Below are 22,321 nucleotides of genomic sequence, written 5' to 3'. Positions count from 1 at the left end.
CACACACACACACACACACACACACACACACAGACAGACACAGACAGACACAGACACACACACACACACACACACACACACACACACACACAGACAGACACAGACAGACACAGACACACACACACACACACACACACACACACACACACACACACACACACAGACAGACACAGACACACACACACACACACACACACACACAGCAGTTCACGAACCAACAGGTGACGTCACGGTGGGTCGCCACCTGGATCCCACACCGACTCCATGGTGTTGTGTCCTCGTCCTCGATAGTTCTTGATCTCTCCCGGCTGCAGGTTTGGGCCCGTTGTCCTGCTGCAGAGAGAATATATAATGTATTTTAGCACCCTTGGTATATTACAGCTTAGAACATTTTCTGAAAAGGCAATAAATTAATAAATTAGTTATTCCCCCCCACTGTGTTGTCTGTCAGTGTTGTGCTGTCTGTTTCCATCAGACTACTGTAGGGGAAAATATCAGATCAGAAGAAAAAAAAAAGTGATGCGCTTGAATGCACCACGACAGTTCTACAACGTTCTCTGAATCAGATCACACCCTGCTCCCTCTGAATAAACAATATTGATCAGTCATTCATTTATTCTACTTGAGAGGAGGTGTTGTAGGCCGTCGACTTTTAAGAGACTGAAACTTATCCCCCTCTGTTTTCTCTTCCACCACTTGAGCTTGTTTTTCTTTTTGTAGCCTGTACATAGTTGTTAAACATCATTATACTCAGGTTAATGTTTCATTTTCCGCAATCGGGGCAAATGGAAAGTCATTAACGGATTAGTAATGACTTTCCAAATGTTGTCTTAAGATTTTACAGAAGAGCCTTTGATAACCGGTGCCTGTGTCCCAAAAATGATGCTTGATATAGAAAGTGAAAAAAGGAAATTTATCAATATCTTTCTTTCGCAAAAAGATCAATGAAGAAATCAATGAATGAATAATAATAACTCAAGTTCCACGTGTCAAGCATGTTGTACATAGTTCTCTAAATCAGATCACACCCTGCTCCTATTGATCAGTGATTCATTCCTTCTGTTTGAGAGGAGGTGTTGAAAGAGAAGAAAACTTATTCCCCTCTCTGTTTTCTCTTTCTCTTTCGCCACTTGAACTTGTGTTATGTTGGGTTTTTTTGTTGGTGTTTTTTTTCATTCAAAACTCTCTGTGCTGCTGTCAACTTCCTGTCCCACCGATTTAAAGCGAAACTGTTTGCGCCACTTCGTTCCCTCTGCGCTACGCGGCTGGCACGGTGAGTCCTCTTCGATCATCTGTGCGCATTTTGGTTTTCCGATGATGTTTGTTCAGGTCTGATTCTCTTCTTCCTGCGGGTGATAATCGATGGTAACTGAGCATCACACCACATAAGTGTAGTATGTGAAACAAGAATCTGTGCCACTATAAAGATCGTTATGTGCCATGCTGCGTTCAGGAACCACCTCTGCCTCCCAGGTGCTACCGGGCCATGGCAGGTTCAATGTCCATATTGTAGAGAAGGACGGACTTGCGTTGCGTCGAGGACTGAGATTCATTTCTGCAAATGTCTTTTATGGCTCGATGACAATGAATAACTTGGGTTGTGCTTCAGGAAGGAAACTCTTTTTTTTCATGTACTGTAGATTTATTTATTTTTTTGTTGCCAAGCCTGAAGGGGGAAAAAGTTGAATATTTTGTTTAAAGGTGACGTATTATGCAAAATATTATTATTACTGATTCATTCACGTTTACATTAAATTCATTTAAGCAGAGATTTAGTGCTTCAGCTCATCACGGTGGAGCTTTTTAAAGTAGTTTGTTTTTTCCGATGATGTTTGTTCAGGTCTGATTCTCTTCTTCCTGCGGGTGATAATCAATGGTAACTGAGCATCACACCACATAAGTGTAGTATGTGAAACAAGAATCTGTGCCACTATAAAGATCGTTATGTGCCATGCTGCGTTCAGGAACCACCTCTGCCTACCAGGCCATGGCAGGTTCAATGCCCATATTGTAGAGAAGGACATACATGCGTTGCGTCGAGGACTGAGATTCATTTCTGCAAATATCTTCCGGCTCGATGACTATGAATAACTTGGGTTCTGCTTCAGGAAGGAAATGCTTCTTTTTTTGTACTGTCGATTTTTTTGATGTTGTTGTTGCCAAGCCTGAAGGGGGAAAAAGCAGAATATTTTGTTTAAAGGTGACGTATTATGTAAAATATTATTATTACTGATTCATTCACGTTTACATTAAATTCATTTAAGCAGAGATTTAGTGTTGTAGCTCATCACGGTGGAGCTTTTTTAAGTAGTTCATATTCGGTTGTGTATATTTGTTTTCCGATGATGTTGTTCAGGTCTGATTCTCTTCTTCCTGCGGGTGATAATCAATGGTAACTGAGCATCACACCACATAAGTGTAGTATGTGAAACAAGAATCTGTGCCACTATAAAGATCGTTATGTGCCATGCTGCGTTCAGGAACCACCTCCGCCTACCAGGCCATGGCAGGTTCAATGCCCATATTGTAGAGAAGGTCAGACTTGCGTTGCGTCAAGGACTGAGATTCATTTCTGCAAATGTCTTTTATGGCTTGATGACTATGAATAACTTGGGTTGTGCTTCAGGAAGGAAACTCTTTTTTTTCATGTACTGTAGATTTGTTTTTATTTTTTGTTGCCAAGCCTGAAGGGGGAAAAAGTTGAATATTTTGTTTAAAGGTGACGTATTATGCAAAATATTATTATTACTGATTCATTCACGTTTACATTAAATTAATTTAAGCAGAGATTTAGTGCTGTAGCTCATCACGGTGGAGCTTTTTAAAGTAGTTCATATCCGGTTGTGTATATTTGTTTTCCGATGATGTTGTTCAGGTCTGATTCTCTTCTTCCTGCGGGTGATAATCAATGGTAACTGAGCATCACACCACATAAGTGTAGTATGTGAAACAAGAATCTGTGCCACTATAAAGATCGTTATGTGCTATGTTGCATTCAGGAACCACCTCTGCCTACCAGGCCATGGCAGGTTCAATGCCCATATTGTAGAGAAGGACAGACATGCGTTGCGTCGAGGACTGAGATTTATTTCTGCAAATATCTTCCGGCTCGATGACTAAGAATAACTTGGGTTCTGCTTCAGGAAGGAAATGCTTCCTTTTTTGTACTGTCGATTTTTTTGATGTTGTTGTTGCCAAGCCTGAAGGGGGAAAAAGCAGAATATTTTGTTTAAAGGTGACATATTATGCAAAATATTATTATTACTGATCCATTCACATTGACATTACATTAATTTAAGCAGAGATTTAGTGTTGTAGCTCATCATGGTGGAGCTTTTTTTAAGTAGTTCACAAATTCACAAATTCTGTTGTGTATATTTGTTTTCCGGTGATGTTGTTCAGGTCTGATTCTCTTCTTCCTGCGGGTGATAATCGATGGTAACTGAGCATCACACCACATAAGTGTAGTATGTGAAACAAGAATCTGTGCTTTTTTAGGTAGTTCATATTCTGTTGTGTACATAAAATCTGAAATGATATGACAACTTGTGTCAGCAGCTGTCATATAAGCTAATATCTTTTGTATTGGTGAAAGACAACCCCATTGTATCCATTTGTTTTTTAATTGGCACAATATCTTTAAAAAAAAAAAAAAAAATTACTCCCACATTGTGGTGGACGTCTGGGTCATGGGTCGAGGAAGTGATCCTGATCATGTGTATCCAGGTCCAGATGTGAATCCGTTCATGTTGCAAAGTATTTTTGGCACCACCTTCTCATAAGTCATTCTTTAAAAGGGGTTTGTATACTGTTAAATAATGTTTTTTAATAATGTTCATGAATAACTTACTGGTTGACAGGTTGCAAAAAAAAAAATCCAAAAAAAAATCCTCCTTTTAGCACAAAGACAGTGATTTTACATTAAGAGGCTCAGCGTACTCTTCATTATGGGGAGAAATGTTATAATATAATATATAAAGTTATAACGTCTTCTGTGGTCAAATGTTTGTTAAGTTTTTTTTAAAAATCCAGGTGATTGTTAAAATAAAATTTTTAATCAACTTGCATTATTGGAAATGTAGGATCTAGTGTTTTGGGAGCTTGACTTGACCCAAACCAGCGAGTCGCCCAACAACAAAAATATAATTTATAAACCCTGGAATAGTCGGATGGATGATAGATAGATAGATAGATAGATACTTTATTGATCCCAAGCTGGATGTCTTCAATCAAACATTGTGGAAAACTCAAACTTGTGATTTATGAATGAAAATGGCTTATTAACATTTGTTTATTGAATATTTATATTAAGTGAGAAAACTGTGAGCCTTTTTTTTTTACAACTTTACTGACACTCATTTGCAGACAAGAAGGCGTATTTGAAACCGCAGAACACCATCATCGTTTATTAATGATTTACCAACGTTTATAACCAAAGTACTGCCTGATTTCTTAACAACAATCCTGGGACATGTAGGCTACTCTGAGATTTGTCACTATTTATCCTGATGTAAAATGGGATTAATAAAAGTTGGGTTTTTTTGTTTATTGTCAGACTAAAGAATAACTTGGTTTTTAAGAATGACTTTAAAGCGAATTGCCTGCTGACGACGCACCGCCAGAGCTTGTATGATGTCAGGCGCACAAAATGTGTTATTAAACCTCTAATTGATCGATCAATCCTTCATTTATTAATTAATCCACTTTTTCATTTGTGCTTGTTGCCAGCAAGCACGGACTTAAAGGAACAGTCTTACCTGAATTGTAAGTTGCAGCCCCTGGTCAAGATTATAAACCCTTAAAAAACCATACAGAGAGGTACGAGAGTGGTGTCATTCTTCTCATTAATCTTCATCAACATGGCAAGTGAGCGTATCATTGAACTATTTCTATAACACTGTATAGGTTAATCTATATCCTGTCTGTTCAGTGAGCAGAAATGCAGGTTTCTCACCTGCTCTTGGAGACTCTGGAAGAGCTGGTCGACGATGACTTCCGCACGTTCAAGTGGTACCTGGCGACGGACGTCTTGGATGGCTGCAGACCGATTCCGAAGTCCCGTCTGGATAAGGCGTCCCGGACGGAAACTGTAACTAAAATGATTGCCAGCTACTGCCACGAGCCGGCCGTGAAAGTCACAGTTGAGATCTTAAAGTCTATGAACTTTAACGATGATGCCGAGAAGTTAAAGAACAGATATGCAGGTACAGTGGACAATCCATTCCCCAAACTCACCTGAGAGTCGAGGTAACAAAGTTCCTATTGCGGCCTTTTGTTTGCACGTGTGCTCACGGATTCGCTGCATCTGTATCTTTTCATCTGCAGAGGGACAAACAGCCTCCGCCTCCACCTCCTCCGCTTCGGCTTCTTCTGCTGCTCCTGCCACAATGTCTGCTCACCAAGGAAGTGTGATCATCGCTCCGAACATCAACGGCAGCACGACTGGATCACTGAATATAACCATCAACAAATCCTGATTAATTCATTTTTTAAGCTCCAGGATTTAAAGGGGGGATGTTGTCAAAATTAGAATATTCATAATCATGTTTTCATACAGAAGATTAGTATGTTGTCTTTATGTCCTTCATGTTCTACAGTAGCCCAGAAGGGACAAACCAAACATTGTTTTTTTAGGTTTTGAATTTAACTGAACGTTGAATGGCTGATGCCATGGTTACCCAACCTGCAACCTCACTGCAGATGCCACAAAGTCCTGCACACTGAAAAGAATTGAACATAAATTTTTGTCTAAATGTTTTAGCGCCAATTGTGTCCATTAAAGACGACTTTGTGACCGTTCTCTTAAACTTTGTATGTTTCTTGTTGTCATTCACATCTGAAGCTGTTAATCGAATGGAATTGTCTTTATTGTCAATATACTTAGTACAATGAAATTATGTATGGCTTTCCTCCCCTAACATATATCAGAACAATTAATAAAAACACAAAGACAAAGTCAGTAGCAGCAGTTTCCAGATGAAGTGAGGTAAAAAGTTCTGTTCACAGAATGTGCAAAAGAAATGTTTTAAAAAGTGTTTTGAAATGTTTAAAAATGTAATGAAGACCGAGACTTTGGACCAATTACCCTCCCTCATGGTACATTTTAGTAGAATTATAATGTTAAAATGCGCTAGAAAATACATGATGCAAAATAAACAACAACAAAACGGGGCAGTGTAGCCTGTACTCTTGAAAAACACTAACGTATATAGTTGTTAAATATATCCAGTTTACTCAGCATACACGTTTGCAATGAAAAAAATCAATGAATAAATAATAACAAGAGGGCCTTCGCCAGCCTCCTGCCGGTCGGCGATCGGGCCCTAATAACTCAAGTTCCACGTGTCAAACAGGTTTGACGTCTGCGGGGCAGATTTTCACGTGACGTGGAGGCTCGGTCACGTGAGCGCTTTCATCCGGAAGCTCTGGAGCCGCGTGAGCAAAATCCAGGAAGTAGTAGTCGGGGCGTTAGAAGTAGAAAAAAAATACATGATTGTTTTACCCCAAAATTGCGCACGACTGTGACTAGTTCTCACGGGGAGCTTTTCTGACTCACTCCTCGTTTTTTTATAGCTCACTTTTTGTCTCCTTCCGGTGGCTTCGCCTGATGAATCCCATCCGCGGCGGCGGCGTGACGGACACGCGCGCGCAGCGAGTGACGTGTTTGTCCGCACCTTGCTCAATGTTTTGCTCCTGAGCACACACCAGGAAGCGAAGCGAGCTAGCTGGTCCCCCCACCCTCGCGCGATGAGAGCGACCAAAGAATCGCCCAAAAACATAACATCTATGGCGGTTATGATTTGGTAGCAGACGACGTCACGCGAGAGGCCGATACACCGGCATTTAAAAAAAACAACAACTCACCTCGGGTACCGTTAGCAGACCGCTAAGCTAGCTCGTTAGCATCCGGCCGGATTGTCGCTCGCTAGCATTAGCAGTCCGTTATCGTTAGCGGCTCCCTGCCCGGTGAGATGGCTGCGGCGCCGAGAGGCTGTGTCGTGGCCGGGTATCTGCTGCCGCTGCTGCTGCTGCTGACTGGGTGCACAGCGAGGATACACAAGCTCACCCTGCGGGTAAATGGCTGCTGTTCTATCACGCTAGCTAGCTTGGCGTTAGCTTAGGAGCTAGCGCAGAGCGTTTAAGACGGTTGCGGGCGTTTTTAATTGGCTGTAAGTGACAGTGGCGATGTCGTGACCGTGTAAATAAAAAACAACTTGCGAAGAAGTATTGAAAATACCAAATGTCACGCGATGAGGGTCAGAGGATCGTGTCGCTTTGTTTACAGACTGAAGTTTGACGCAGTTGCTAAGCTATTGTTTTTTTTTCTTTTTTTGTGTGTGTGTGTGTGTGTCCGTTCTTCTGTCCGATCAGAATGAAACTCGATTTGGCGTCGACCTCAACACTTTTGGTTTCTACGCGAACGGGACTCTGGACGTCAACCTGATTTCTCTTCACCTCCCGAGTGAACAGCTGGTCAACTACAGCATCCACCCGGTAAGAGGACAGTGTGAGTGTGTGTGTGTGTGTGTATTTGTGAGTGCTAGCTTAACTTGTGTGTGTGTGTGTGTGTGTGTGTGAGTGCTAGCTTAACTTGTGTGTGTGTGTGTGTGTGTGTGTGTGTGAGTGCTAGCTTAACTTGTGTGTGTGTGTCTGTGTATTTGTGAGTGCTAGCTTAACTTGCGTGTGTGTGTGTGTGTGTGTGTGAGTGCTAGCTTAACTTGTGTGTGTGTGTGTGTGTGTGTGTTTGTGAGTGCTAGCTTAACTGGTGTGTGTGTTTGTGTGTGTGTGTGTGTGTGTTTGTGAGTGCTAGCTTGACTGTTAAAAATCAAGGATGCAGCCTTTTGCCAGCTCGCTAGCTAAATTGTTGGATTTTTCTTGATTTTATGCCCTCCGACATATTCTATTGTCCAACTTTATTCTGATTAGTATCCATTGGGCTTTTATATAACATTAATTGTGGCATTTATCCCTGATTGTATGTTCATTCAATGTCATTTTTCATGTCAATCACTTGGTGCATTTACATTTTAAGCCTTTTGTACTGCATTGATTGTATGAAACGTGCTGTAGGAAGAATTAGCAATATTACTATTGCTTACACAACTATTGCTTGTGTAGACATATGACATCTTTTTTTGTACTGATAGATGGACTGACTAATTCATTTGGTGTTGTTGGTTTTGGTTGTTACCTGGCATTTGTTGACGACAAGGAAAAAGGGGAGAAACAATAATTTTACCGTAGAAATTATTCCTCGTGATCCTTTTGGGGGAGTTTTGTTTAGGACGGTGAATATGCTGCTAAATGGATTTTGGAAACGTGTGTGTGTAATTGATTATGCAGAGATTTAGAGCTCTGGCGATTGGTCGGTCGGACGCTGAGTGGATTGTGGTTTGATGCAGTGATTCCCAGCAGCAGAGAAATCTAAATACAAGAATCACAAACTAGTAAACTTGTTTGTTTTTTTCTTTATGTCTTGTGGGAAGAGTAGAATATCCATGTATGTATGTATGTATTTTCATTTTGACCCATTGACCCCCATTTATTACTCTCTGTTCAGGTTGGTTTCAGCCTCTCCAGGTCCCGTGTGAACGGAGTCTTGTCCTACACGGTGAGTATCAGATTATAGTATCAGAGCGTTCAGATCAGATTATTGATATTGCCTGGCTAGGTCTAGTATAGAGATGTGCACTGCGTTGTTCAGATGTTATTTGACTGTGATTTTTTAAATTATTATTATTATTTCTACAGACAGAGGAGACAGAAACATGCCCACTCACCGACAAAGTGACGGAGTCGACCAGTAATGACGAGCCTCGTATCCTTTTCCTCATCAACATCAAAACCCTCAGGTCTGTATGATTCTGCGGCAGTGTTAACAAGTGTGTGTTACTAATGCGGAGTTTGACTGTCTAATGTGTGTGTTTGCGTAGTGTCACTGTGAAGTCAACCGGTGACCAGGACAACCTCTTGACGGCAAAGCCAAAGGCCGATGAGCCTAAAGGTCAGCGTTGATCTCACTTTAACACATCTTACAAGATCACTCAGCGTTATATTTCCGTTTGCAGCCATATTCATGCACCAGCATGAACAAGAGAATCACATTAAACTGACTGTGCGTTCATCTTCGTGTGTGCCGCAGTTCAGAGGAAAACCAGGGACACTGCTGACGCTCTACCAGATGCAAATGCAGACAAGCCAGGCGAAAAGTCGAACGAGGTCACAATGTCAAAGTCTGTGGATCAGAAGAAAGAGGATCAGACGGAGCCAAAAGCCCCAGCCGAAGCTACAAACGTGGAGGAAAATGTATTCAATGTAAGAAGTGTTTTGGTTTCTGGGTCTGTGTGATCAGTTCATAAAATCAACGTCTAATCTGTATTTTTTGCTTTTAGCTGGGGAAGACCAAGCAAATTACTTTAGCTTTGGACAAAATCGACGGCTCCTACAACTTCAGCGTAAGTGTTAAAATGCTTCCTAATGATGTGAAGACAGATTTGATTTGATTTGCTGTGGTGTGGTGTGAAAGTGTCTGTCCCTCGTCCACAGTTCCACATGGTGGTCGGCCCGCTGGCGCAGGGTCTGTACACCCTCAAATTCCACTACTGTCAGAACAGGTTACCCGGGTTCAAACAGCCTTACTCGTTCACGGTGAGCTTGGTGTTTTTTTATGGTAGGGTGTGTGCTTGCGCACGTAGGTGCGTGTGTGCGTGTTAACATGAATGTATCTGACCCACAGGTGGAGGTGACGGAGAAGAATCCCGGCGGCTACCTGTCGGCAGCAGAAATCCCTCTGTCTCGTCTGTACATCTGCATGGCTGGAGTCTTCTTCGCCGCTGCCATGGTCTGGGTGTACACACTCATGAAGCACAGGTACACACTCTGACATGAGCACGGTGTAACTTTTTTTTTTAGTCTCGGTTCGGTTCGATAAGACACAGTGGTGTTTTTCGATACAGCAAAAATGTAGGCATGCCAGAGAAATTTCCTTGATTTTTAAATCACATAATAATGTTTAATGTTTTTTGACTGAACAATGGCCCATCTTCTGAGGTGTCTTCTTAGCAGCTTTCAAAAGAAAAGCAGCTCTTTTTATTTAAAAAAGTGTAGTTTTGTTGAAGTTGTAAACAAATACAAACGAAAGAAATGTACAAAAGAAACACGTGTTTATTTATGTAACTCACTGTGTATTTTAACTCAGTTTTCATGTTTATTTTTAGAAGAAAGATGAGAATTTTCTGTTAACACCACAGGTCTGCTTGATGTGACCATGTCACCTGCAGTGGAAAATACCCTCTCACTATGGACAGAGCATCATTTGAACTGTGCAGTGAATATAAGAAAAGACTTCCGCTTCATTTTGTGGCCAAAAAAATAGAAAATCGTAAAAATGATCTCAGACAGACATTACTGCAGGCGACCAAAAAGTCCCCACCCCGCTTCTGACAGTCTTGTTAATATGCAACACACTCGGGACGTCTGAGCCCTGAGCAGTGTGAATGATTATATCTATCTCACCCTGGTGAAGGAGATTCATTGGGGATCTAACATGTTTAAACATTTTCCCACTTGATTAACAGGTACAGCGTGTTTAAGATCCACTGGCTGATGGCAGCGCTGGCCTTCACCAAGTCCACGTCGTTGGTTTTCCACAGCGTAAGTGAACTGCCACTGCAGACGAGCGTCTCCTTCTCTGATGTCTCATGTTTGTGTTTCTGAAGCGTCTCTCTCTTTGTACCTCTCAGATCAATTATCACTTCATCAACACAGAGGGGCATCCCATCGAAGGCTGGGCTGTCATGTACTATATCACACATCTGTGAGTTCCATTTCTCCGGAATTTGAAGCTTAGTCTTATCATTTTTTCTATTTTTATTTACCTGAGTTTGTGTCGATGCGTCTCCAGGCTCAAAGGGGCTCTCCTCTTCATCACACTGGCACTGATCGGCACCGGCTGGGCTTTCGTCAAATACATCCTGTCCGACAAGGAGAAGAAGATCTTCATGATCGTCATCCCCCTGCAGGTGCATGTGCTTGAGAAACTGCAGTTGTTTGTGTGATTGTGTGAGCTCGGTGGGTTTCTGTTTTGGTGACCCACTCACCTGTCGCCCTCCAGGTTCTGGCCAACGTTGCCTTCATCATCATCGAGTCAACAGAAGAAGGCTCCAGTGAATACTACCTGTGGAAGGAGATCCTCTTCCTGGTCGACCTCATCTGCTGCGGAGCCATTCTGTTCCCTGTCGTCTGGTCAGTGTGTGTGTGTGTGTGTGTGTGTGTGTGTGTGTGTGTGTGTGTGTGTGTGTGTGTGTGTGTGTGCGCGCGTGTGTGTCTCTCTGTGTGTGTGCGCATGGTGCATCTAGTTTGTACCAACTAAAGTTCCATTGTAAAAAAAAAAAAAAAAAAAATCCATTGCCTTATTTTGAGAATAGTGTACAAGCAGCTGGTTGAGATAACATTGTATAACACGAGATGATGTTTGGGGGTCGTCAGATGGTTTTGGAGATAAGACATTATGATACATTCAAAATAAAATGACACGTTTTAGACTGGGAATAGTTTTTACTTAAAGTTATCTGTAGCAATGATGAGATCAGCTTTAGAATGGATGTTATTTTGGGTTTGTAAAATTAAAACACATTATCAATGTCTCACCAGTTTGATAGATGGGGTGGGGTTTGTTTCCTTGTTTTATACCTTCCAGGTAAAGAATAATAGAAGCAGCAGAGAAGAAAGGATTGTTGGTGCAAGGAGAAAATGAATTTCAGTCTGACTGCAGTTGTAGGTTTTTCTTTTCCCAGCCAACCGCTTCAGGAATTTTCAATTTAACCATGTGGGCAAATTAATGCATTTTGTGGGTAGAACTGCAACTAAATGTTTTTCACGATTAATCAATCAGCCATTTTACATGAAGAATTTTTTCAAAGCACAGCAGTGAAAAAAGTGAAAACCCAAATATATTGAGTTTGAGTGAACTCAAAGCAAAGAAGCCTATTCGCTTCGTTTTTTGGCTCTAGTGAAGATGCATTTGTGCTTTGTTATTAAAACAACAACAAAAATTGTCTTCGTAGGTCGATCCGTCATCTCCAGGAGGCGTCCAGCACCGACGGAAAAGGTGAGGGTCCTGATCAGATACACTTCAAAGTTAAAATCACAAGCTTTTATGCAGAGCTGGTCATTTATTTATTAAAGCTGCTTCCACGCCTCTTTCAGCTGCCATGAATCTGGAGAAGCTCAAGCTCTTCCGGCATTATTACGTGATGGTAAGAGGGAGTTCAACCCAGCAGCGCCTCGGATTGTTTGAACATATATTGTTTTAACTTGGCGTTTTCTTATTATCTAGTTATCAAGCTTTATTCTCAAAGTGAATTATACTGAGTCACAGTGTTTTGGAAGGTCAGGCTTGTCAATTACTGCTTAGGAGTCAAACGCACACACACATACACACACACACTGTTTGACCTTTTGTTTAATAATTCATGTCATAAAACTCAGTCACAAAGCAAGTTTTACCAGCTACAGGATACAAAATGGATGACTCGACTCGGATCCAAAACTACATTGGTTTAAGCATCACACTGCCAAATGTGTGTCTTTTCTGAAATCCCGGTTTTCCTCCGTTCAGATCGTGTGTTACATCTACTTCACGAGGATCATCGCCATTCTGCTCAAGGTCACGATGCCTTTCCAGTGGCAGTGGTGCTACGAGGTGAGACGAGAACAACCGTGAACCAAGGGACACGCCGAATGTTCAGCGAATCATTTTCACCGAACAATGTTTTTACCGTCTGTCATTTAATAACCACTCTCTTTATGTCTCCTCAGTTTCTGGTGGAGGTGTCCACGCTGGTCTTCTTCGTGTTGACGGGCTACAAGTTCCGACCGGCCTCCGACAACCCCTACCTCCAGCTTCCCCTGGACGAGGAGGATGTGGAGATGGATGAAGTGTAAGATTGAAAGACTAATAAGTCACACGCTTCATATACATTATTCACTACTAAAATATAAATATATATACGCACATCTGCCAATTATTCATTTACCTGTGATAGATATCAGAGATACCACTACTAACTTACTCATAGACGTTAAAAGTCAGCATTTGTAAAAGCATTTCTTTTCAACTCAGGTGATGTTGCTGCTCTCTGTTTTGCCCCGTGTGCAGAGTGACCGAGTCCGGCGCCCTGGAGGGTATTTCCCACGTCAAGAAGACGTCCAACGGACGCGAGCGCCAGAGGGAGTCCACCTTGTGAAGCGGGACGCTGCGTCTTCGGGATGGACCCACGAAGAACAACACCACCACCACCACCACCACCACCACCACCCCCCAGTCAGCTGGTTAGAACACGGGGTGGACCACACGGACCAAGGCTCCTCCACCCACGTTGACAGCTTAACACTTTGGAGAAGAAGAAAAAAGAAAGACTCCTGTGTGGTTGCAAGAGTTTTTAAAAAAAAAAAAGGCGCCATGCTTCCAAAAAAGGAGGCGCGACCACTTGTCTGGCTATGCAACGAAGAAAAACAAACAACAAAACAACAAAAAAATAAAATAAAAGACCAACTTTCCTGGAAACACACTGAAAAGATTTCAGGAGGAGACGAGCTCCTGCCGCATGGACGGAGGAGCTTTGATGTCCCCTCTCTCTCTCTCTCTCTCTCTCTCTCTCCCCAAAGATTAATTATCATTTTTAGAGAAAGACTTTCCTCCGGGTGTGTTTATATCGGCTATTTAAATCTTTTTGCGGGCGTCTGTACAGTTTCGTGTGTGATGTGAAGAGTACACGTGTGTGTGTGTGTGTGTGAATGTGACATGAGACCACACAAGATTTGAACACAACCTCTTTTTTTTTTCCCATCTCTCTCTCTTAGCCCGTACTCAGGTAAAAGGCTAATGGAAGAAGAAAAAATTAAAATTAAGCAACAAACATAACCTGTTGCTTCTGTTTACCACCATTCAGGAGGTCAGTGAAGGTCCCATCAGTCATTACACAGCGTCACCGCCACACCGTACAGTACAGTTACATTTCTTGTTTTGATATATATTTGATTTTTGACCTACTTGCATATTGAAATGTGACATTTCAGTATTATCCTTTTGCGTTGGAGAGCTGCTGTAAAATGTAGCCGCTTCGGTCGGATTGAGGGTCGATTCGCAGGCGGCGACGCGTGGACCTAAACAGCTGTTTTGGGATCAGATTATTTTTTAATAACCGGGGCAGTGGCCCCAACTTTAATTCAACAACGGCCTTGTTTCGTTTACTTTTAATTTTTTTTATTTCTAATTGTTTGGCCACGCTGTGGCGAGGTGACCTGACTGATTTTTCTTTGCTTTTGGTTTTGACCTTTCTCTTTCTTTTTTTTTTTTTTCCTGCTCTTGATGTGAAGCTTGTTTTATCAATTCATTGACGACTTATCGGTTCGTGAAAGATTCGAGACGTGTGCGGGCGGGGATTAGACGGCCGTTTGTAAATACTAATTTCCAGAAGAAGACGACAGAAGGAGGCACGCAAAACACTTTTGGCTGGAGCTGCATCATTAGAAGAAGTTTTACAGACGATAGTGAGGCAGGTTCAGTCGGAATCACGTGAGGGATCGATGACAGACTACTGAGATGTGACCACGGACACTGGACGCTGTTAACAGACTGTTGGTGAGTCTCCAGGCTCCAGGTTGTCGGGGGAAACCTGGGACGAGGACGACGAGGAGACTTAACGGACTGAACCAGTCGAGTGAATAAAGTTTTTTTTGTTTTCTTTTTGCTTGTTACAGCCTGTTTGTGTGAACTGTCGCAATAAATCTGGTGTTCTGGAACGGTCTCGAATCAAGCTGCTGCGCATATTTGTCTTGACACCACGTTTTATTAATTTTTTGGGGAAAATGTGTTTATTTGCTCTCGTGATGAGACCTGGAATTGATATATTTAAATTTTGATCTGCAGTCAGCTTAGCATTAAGACTGGAACCAGGGAGGGGGTGGGGGCGTGGCTATAGCCTGGCGCCGTCCAATATTGACATGTTCCACATCCAAATTCATACTTAATTTCTCGTTTGCTTCATCTGTGTAAAAACAGTAAGTCGTGGTTTTACAATAGATCGTACAGTATTTGTCTCGAGCTGCGAAAGTTAATCTATGAGTAATCGATTATTAAGTTAATTGCAAACTATTTTGATAATTGATTAATCGGCAAAAGTAGTTTTTATGGGGGGGAAAAGGTCAAACTTCACAGATTTCAGCTTAAATGTGAATATTTTCTGGTTTCTTTGCTCCTGTGACACTGAACTAAAGATCTTTGGTGTGTGGACAAAACAAAACATCGTCTTCATCGCCAGCAAACAAAATCGCAATTTCTCATTTTTTCACACTTTATATAGTTGATATTTAATTAGCCAATAAACATAAGGTTGGGACACAACAATTTTGATAATTGGTTAATTGTTCCAAGTTAATTTCCAAGTTTTCTATTGAATTTTTTAGATTTGAAGATGTGACATTGGACTCTTGTGAAGCGCGATTTTCCCCATTAGCTGTTATTCTTACAGTCCATATAGAGCTAATGCATTTTCTTGACTAAAAAGTGGTTGATCAATAGATAATTATAATAAAAGATAGTTGCAGCTCTGTTCCACAGGCTACTAATAAAGTTGCATAGCTGGAAACCGTATAGACTACATAAAAGGATGAATACAATCTGAACATCCTCTGGGGAAAATACATGAACTGTTAAGAATGAATCTGCAAATGGTCAGAAAAAATGTTGGATATCAATAATTTTCAGTTAAGAGGTGGAACACCGGTATTTGTAGCTTTTGTTGAGCATAAATCTTCATTTATAACTTAAATATTTGTTTATCTTTATTGTGTTGACTATAACATACTGCAGTGCGGATCATGAGGGGAGATCGTTAAACCCGGGACCTCCTCATCGTCATCGTCATCCTCATCCTCATCCTCATCCTCATCCTCATCCTCTCAGTCTCAGTGGTGTTTATGAATGAACGACTGATGGCGGATGCTGATCTGGACCCAGACTCTCCAGTCGGTGTCTCTGTCTCTCTCATGCTGCAGTGCTGGAGGTGAACTCCCTGTGAGCACTGCAGGCTCAGCCCCTCCCTTTATCCCTCCCTCCCTCCGCCCATCCATCCCTCCCTCCTCTCCTCCATCCCTCCCTCCATCCATCCCTCCCTCCCTCCTCTCCTCTCCTCCATCCCTCCATCCCTCCTCCCCTCCATCCATCCCTGCCTCCCTCCCTCCTCTCTTCTCCTCTCCTCCATCCCTCCCTCCATCCCTCCCTCCCCTCCCTCCCTCCTCTCCTCTCCTCTCCTCCATCCCTCCCTCCCTCCTCTCCTCTCCTCCCTCCCTCCCTCCCTCCCTCCATCCATCCCTCCTCCCCTCCATCCATCCCTGCCTCCCTCCCTCCTCCCCTCCCTCCTGCTCGCTGCAGTCCGCAGTGAGTCCACCGGTCGCCCGTCAGAGTGCAGCACACACCGAGTCTCCATCCCTCTCCTCCCTGCGCTCCTCCGGCAGGTGGATCGGACGCACACGCGCACACACACACACACACGGGACAGGGACGATGTGAGTATCGGCGCTTATATATCACACTTACATGAATTCATTTCAATATTTTTTTCATAGGAATGTTTGATCATATGATGCTTATTTGCGACTTTTCTGCCGCGTCACGGACAAGTACAGTGAATGTTTGCGTCATACTCTGTCGGTCGTGCGGTGCATGGGAATCTGAGCCTCTAAAACAAAAAAATCTCCATCAGCAGGTAGATTTGAATCTGGATTTGTGATTCTATCATTTTTTTTTAATCATTTCTTAAATCCGGTGGTTTGATTTGATTGAGGTTGGTTTATTGCCAAATATATAGATTATGATCCGGTTATTGTGATGAGCTATTTATTGATCGCAGTTCGTCCGTGACCTCAAAACGCCTTTGATGGAGGTGAGAAGACATGATGGTGATGCAGCAGATCTGTGTCTGTCTCTGCGCACTGAGGAGCAGCGGGTTGCAGCACTGACACCATTCAGAAATCCTCCTAAAATAGTAGAAGACATGACATTATAATCCTTTATGATTCAGTGGGGGGGGATTTGCCATGCTACAGCAAAAATAACATAGAGACATCAGTAATGAATAAGAAAACATGCAATATAAACACAAGGAAATATACAAAATAGAAAATAACTGGATTGCAAATGCATCTATCAATCCAAATCCAAATTCATCCACTCCAAATTTTGATCCTTATTTTTGTAAAATACATCCTCCAATTTACTTCTCTTGTTGAGATATTCTAATATTTCAAAGCATTTGCCCACAGTTTAGGCCTTTTACTTAAAATGAATAATGGTATTTATCCTCAGCTAGAGCTTCTAACCTTATAGCAGCTTTTCCCTCATATTCCATCTTAATAGCTCGAGCATAAGGCAGTTAATCGCCACATTTGTGTGTGTGTGTGTGTGTTCTTCCTCAGGACTTTCATCCCAGTCTTGGCAGTTCTGGCCCTGGTGGTTTCAGCTGAAGGAAGCGTTGGGTAAGACGATTTTGTTTTACACTACATGGCCAAAAGTATGTGGACACCCCCCAAAAAAATCATTACACCCGTTTGTAAATTATGTCTTGACACACTTTTGGGCCAAAGCGACGGGGATCTGGGATGAACATGTAAAAAGAGTTGTTTGACCATTAATCGTAGGACTGGGTGGTTCATGGTTCATTCCTGTGATCTCTGAGAACAGTCGGCAGAAATCTGCTGCTGTAACAGCCTTCGTTCTTCCTGGAAGGCTTTTCGATTAGACTTTGGAACCTGGCTGCAAAGAATTTTCCCCCATTCAGCCACAAGAGCATTAGTGAGATCACGCAGACATACAGTTACCAGATGTTAATTTCGAGGAACAAAGCATTACATTGTCCTGCCCCCTCTGTATTCAAAGGAGTTGTTGTGCTCTCTGGCCACTGGGAGGAGCCTCCGGCCTTCAGAACAGAGACCTCTGTTTGCTCCAAGGTCAAGACTGAAAACCGATGTGTCTGTTGTTGTTGCTGACTCTTACTCTGGAGCAGCCTCCAGTTTCAGAGAAGACATATCAGCTCACCATCCTTGAAACGCATCTTGAAAAAAAAGTCCATTAGTTTCTGTGGCTAATCTTGATTTTATGATTTTTACTTTGTGGGATATATTTTTGTTGTGCTTGTTGCCTGACACTGGCAACAACATAAGGCTTACACCTCCTAACTATTAGCATGTTAGCATCACCATTAAGAATATTTCCTCATCAACATATGAGACTAAAAAGTCTGTATTCTCTACATACAATGTGGACAGCCTCTACAAGTTATTCGATACGCTGATGACACTTTGTTATTTGTATGAATGTTGATCATTTTGAATTGCTGTTTGTTTATGTGTAATTGTATGTGGGAACCCAGGAAGATTAGCAACCGCTGTAGCAGAAGCTAATGAGGCTCCAAATAAAGAATAAAGACTAAAGAATAAAGAATTATCACTCTGTTACAGGCCGAGTACCAACAACAGCTTTTGCACAGAGTCCAAGGAATGTCTGCAGTATGAGCTAGTCTGCAAAACAGATGAGTATGAGGTGAGCGAAACCCTTCATGGCAAATAAACACCTGACCTGTGCATCAAGCCTTTACCTCTCACACAATGTTGTCCCCCCCCCCCCCCCACACATTTTGTGTGTTCAGGTGCGACACTACAGCCCAACACGCTGGGTGTCCACAGATGCCGAAGCCTATTTCATGGGAGTGGGCGCAGCCATGGCCTTCAGGAGACTTTTCCAGTACATCACCGGAGCTAACGACCGTGGTAAGGACGGCGCGGGAGATGAAAATCATCCTCAGTGGGGTGTGTTTGTTTTATACTCTCTGTGTGTGTTTACAGGCATCCAGATGGAGATGACCGCCCCCGTCCTGGTCAAGATCCCAGAGGAGACCAAGATGTGGGAGCCGGCCATCTACACGCTGAACTTCCCGCTGCCGGCGGCCTATCAGGACAAAGCGCCTGCACCCACCAGTGACAAGGTGAGCTGAGCGTGGCGCGTGACGACGGACGGACGCCCCTCGCCTTCCACAAGTCGAATGCTTTTATCCTCCCGTTGTCCTGTGTGTAATTTGATCAGATGGTTTTTGCTTTTCGATCAATAGAGATGGATATAAATGATTTAATGCAGCCGTCTCTGCTGCTGCTGCTCCAACTCAGCAGAATGTAAATAGATATCGCTTCGTCATGTATCGGTGCTGCCGTCCCGCAACTGTTTTATGATTTCATAAATCTATAGTTGGAGTAGATTTACATTTATGATCTGTGGTGCAGGAATTATCTCCTGGTCTGGTCATTTTCCAGTTTTTTTTTGTGACTAATTATTACAGAAAAGATCTTATTAATTAAACTTTACTCCAAGTAGTTCTATATCTAATAAATGCACTAAAAGTACATTACATGTTATACATTAATATTTTAGCTCAATTACTATTTGAGTCATCATCAACTTTTAGAAAGTTCAAGGGAAATGGTTTCTTTTTCAGTTGAGGACCAAACATAAATTAATAAATTAGTAAATAAAATGCTCAAATAAATTTGAGATGCAAAAAAATGTATAGAAAAAAGTCAACGTTTACCAACCTTGTACTATTATTAATATTCAACACCCACCCCTTCATTCAACCCATTTAAAATTCATGTGACTAAATCAGTGTCTTAATATTTTTCATATATTAAACTTTTCTTTTTACTGTCTTGATAGTTCATTCAATTTTCGCCTCGTCGCGTCGTTCTGCTGATGTTTTATGTGCTCGTGTGTCCTCCGCAGCTTTATTTCACAGATATGCCGGAGATGGACGTGTACGTGAGGAGCTACGGCGGCTGGATGCTGTCGGTCACCTCCAGGCTTCACACCCACCTGCTGACCAAAGAACTGCAGAGAGTTCGAGCTTCCTACAACCACAGCTTCCACTACGGAGTCGGCTACGACAGGTACTTATAAAACTTTAAAACTTTATCTTATCTCCTTTTTTTCTTCTTCTTTTTTGGACCAAAGATCACATCACGCACTTCTTACTTACTTCCTCTTCTCTTTCCCTGTGTGTGTGCGTGCGTGCGTGCGTGCGTGCGTGTGTGCGCGCGTGTGTGTGTGTGTGTAGTCCCCTGAAGCTGTTGAACAGGCACAACGAGGTGTGGTACGTGGCCGACGGGGAGCCAGTGTGCACAGACCCAAGGGAGCCGACCCCTGCTCACACACCCAGGCCGACACACACTCTGACCGACTCACCCACGGTCGCCCCCTCCGACCCGCTCCCACACACACTCTCGGACTCACCCTCCCTCCCTCCCTCCAACGTGTCCTCGGCGTACACGACGTCCAACTCGTCTCCGCCGACGCCGTCCGACACGCCCGCCGCCCCCACCTCGTCCAGCGCTCCCCCCAGCCCCTCGTCCCGCCTGCCCACCGAGGTCGCCGTCAGCCATCCTCCCACCACCACGGCCCAGATCCCGCTCGACCCGACGGCCAACACCTCCGGCCCTGTCGCCGCGGGCCCGTCTCTGGAGCCCCAGTCCGACGCCGCCCTGTGGAACGGCACGGCCCACAGCACCGTGGACACGCAGACTGACAGTCACCCCGTGGTCGAGCCCGACGACGTTCATTAACGGCCCTCCCGTGTCCCGCGTGCAGCCACTCCAGGTGCCGTACAACCGACACGGAGTGAACGTCAGAAAAGGAACAGTGTGAGGTGTGGCAAGAGAGTTGAGTGAGTGTCAACACGCTGGTCTCGTCCCACTTATCTCCCACATCCCGTGTATTACAGCAACTCCTCTTTATGGCACTTAAGCGTTTCCGTATATATGTTTAAATCACAGCTTTGCACCTGCAGCTTCCTGTAACCGCAAACACACACGCCTGTGCACTTTGTCGACCTGAGGTCATCGTACAGCGGCTTTTAGAATAAAATGAGACGTATGCACTAGTTAGAAAGTTCAAAGTTACTGTGTTAAATATGAAGGCGGAGAGAGAGTTTTAACCCCAAGAGCTAATTTATCAAACAATAGGACTTTAATGGAAACCTGTGTGTGACTGATGAATCAAATGTAAACTGGGATTAACCACGTTAGGTCATCATATCAGAGGAAACTTTAGCTTTACTGTGTTTTGTGCTATTGCTGATTATTATTATTGAGCTTCTACGCTCCACATTTAGCTTCTTGTCAGTTACTTCTCATGTTATGTGGCAACATATTGGTAAATCATTATGAATTCAGTATATGCGCATTCACTGGGATCTTTGGTGCAGCCTTTAACCGACGTACTAATATTGTACGGCTGTGTTTATTGGCATATCTTCTTACATTTCCCAAATTACACTTATTCTTAATCTTAAATTGACCCTGGTCAAAGATCAGCAGAAAACAGCAATGAATATTTTAGCATCATATGTATATATATATATATACATATATATATAGTCTACATCAATTCTGCCTGATCAATTTTTTCCCTTGGAGACTCTGAGTTTTAATTTATTCTTAAAAATGAATCCGAATCACTTCCTTATAATATAATCTGCCAAATGCTTGATGAGCCGCCATGTAGTCAAATGCCGAAGGCACAGTCGAAGCCCCTGACTCCGATCTGATTGTGGGTTGGACTGTCCCCAAGATCCCAAACAATCACAGCTGTTCGAACCAGTGCAATAAGCGTCGCATCAGTTAAAACAAATTCTCTACAAACTGCTGCATAAGCTTCCCACACACACACTGTATGTTCTGAGGAAGGTGCAATAAAAAAAACCTCAACAAACTCTTGTTGTTACTCTTTGTGTTGTTGTCGGCCATCTTGTGTGCTTTGCAACGGGATGTAGAATTGGGGGGGGCGGCGGTGGGTCTGACTGACACTGTGCCCACCTACACCTGCAACCTGCGCTGATTATATATGTCACAAAATGAACATCGTGCTGTATTGAAGAAGACTTGAAAACTAAAGATTGGGCCATAAACTATTCAGTATAGAAACCGACTTCTTTTTGCAACCAGGTAGTCGCCCTCTGCTGGTGATTCCAGAGAATACAGGCGTCAGGCACGTCCGCATTGACTTCATTTTCCAGATCTGGTGACTACTTCCATTTTTATATACAGCCTATGGTAATAATATGTTAGTGTTGTGTTGTGTTGTTAGCTCGTTGTGCTGCCGCCCCCAAATGCTCAAAAGAAATAAAGGTCTCAATTCCATCTGCATCCACTGTGAATTTCTCGATGGCCGTCGGCAGTGGACGAAGACGCGGTTCCTGAATATGCGAAACGAAGCTGG

The 22,321-nt window shown here is 42.9% G+C and overlaps 4 protein-coding genes across 6 annotated transcripts in view; 3 read left to right on the top strand and 1 right to left on the bottom strand.

Annotated features, from left to right (window-relative positions):
- The window catches only part of LOC118312191, an 8,298-nt gene extending 6,702 nt beyond the window's left edge, over nt 1-1,596 (bottom strand). The window contains exons 1-3 of the mRNA XM_035636589.2: nt 1,461-1,596; nt 1,215-1,346; nt 216-333 (exon numbers count right to left, since the gene is read on the bottom strand). The gene's annotated coding sequence lies outside the window, so the exon portion shown is untranslated. The remainder of the gene's footprint in view (nt 1-215; nt 334-1,214; nt 1,347-1,460) is intronic.
- Nucleotides 1,122-5,807, top strand: LOC118312192 (pyrin). Of its 3 annotated transcripts, XM_035636594.1 has the most exons (4): nt 1,220-1,273; nt 4,729-4,818; nt 4,931-5,204; nt 5,326-5,807. In XM_035636594.1, exons 3-4 carry the CDS (start codon nt 4,940-4,942, stop codon nt 5,475-5,477), a joined length of 417 nt encoding a protein of 138 aa, XP_035492487.1. In that variant the 5' UTR covers nt 1,220-1,273; nt 4,729-4,818; nt 4,931-4,939; the 3' UTR covers nt 5,478-5,807. The 3 variants fall into 3 exon arrangements, with proteins under 3 accessions (XP_035492486.1, XP_035492487.1, XP_035492488.1); XM_035636593.1 differs by lacking the exon at nt 4,729-4,818 and having other exon boundaries at nt 1,122-1,273; XM_035636595.2 differs by lacking the exons at nt 1,220-1,273; nt 4,729-4,818 and adding an exon at nt 1,566-1,701.
- A 662-nt stretch (nt 5,808-6,469) lies between these two features.
- Nucleotides 6,470-14,819, top strand: LOC118312190 (protein GPR108). The gene is made up of 18 exons (XM_035636588.2): nt 6,470-7,073; nt 7,372-7,494; nt 8,561-8,611; nt 8,752-8,852; nt 8,934-9,004; nt 9,143-9,315; nt 9,393-9,455; nt 9,547-9,648; nt 9,737-9,870; nt 10,578-10,653; nt 10,743-10,816; nt 10,904-11,021; nt 11,114-11,244; nt 12,066-12,109; nt 12,208-12,257; nt 12,620-12,703; nt 12,820-12,941; nt 13,160-14,819. The coding sequence occupies exons 1-18, from the start codon at nt 6,972-6,974 to the stop codon at nt 13,245-13,247; spliced, it is 1,707 nt and encodes a 568-aa protein (XP_035492481.1). The 5' UTR covers nt 6,470-6,971; the 3' UTR covers nt 13,248-14,819.
- A 1,581-nt stretch (nt 14,820-16,400) lies between these two features.
- Nucleotides 16,401-21,814, top strand: soul5l (heme-binding protein soul5, like). Its single transcript, XM_035638488.2, has 7 exons — nt 16,401-16,569; nt 17,479-17,538; nt 18,520-18,601; nt 18,708-18,828; nt 18,904-19,043; nt 19,832-19,995; nt 20,163-21,814. Coding segments are annotated over exons 1-7 (1,074 nt in total). The 5' UTR covers nt 16,401-16,567; the 3' UTR covers nt 20,668-21,814.
- The last annotated feature ends 507 nt before the right edge of the window (nt 21,815-22,321 follow it).

Source organism: Scophthalmus maximus, chromosome 8 (assembly GCF_022379125.1).
Source record: "Scophthalmus maximus strain ysfricsl-2021 chromosome 8, ASM2237912v1, whole genome shotgun sequence".
NCBI lineage: Eukaryota > Metazoa > Chordata > Actinopteri > Pleuronectiformes > Scophthalmidae > Scophthalmus > Scophthalmus maximus.
This window is presented reverse-complemented; position numbering and strand designations above follow the sequence as displayed.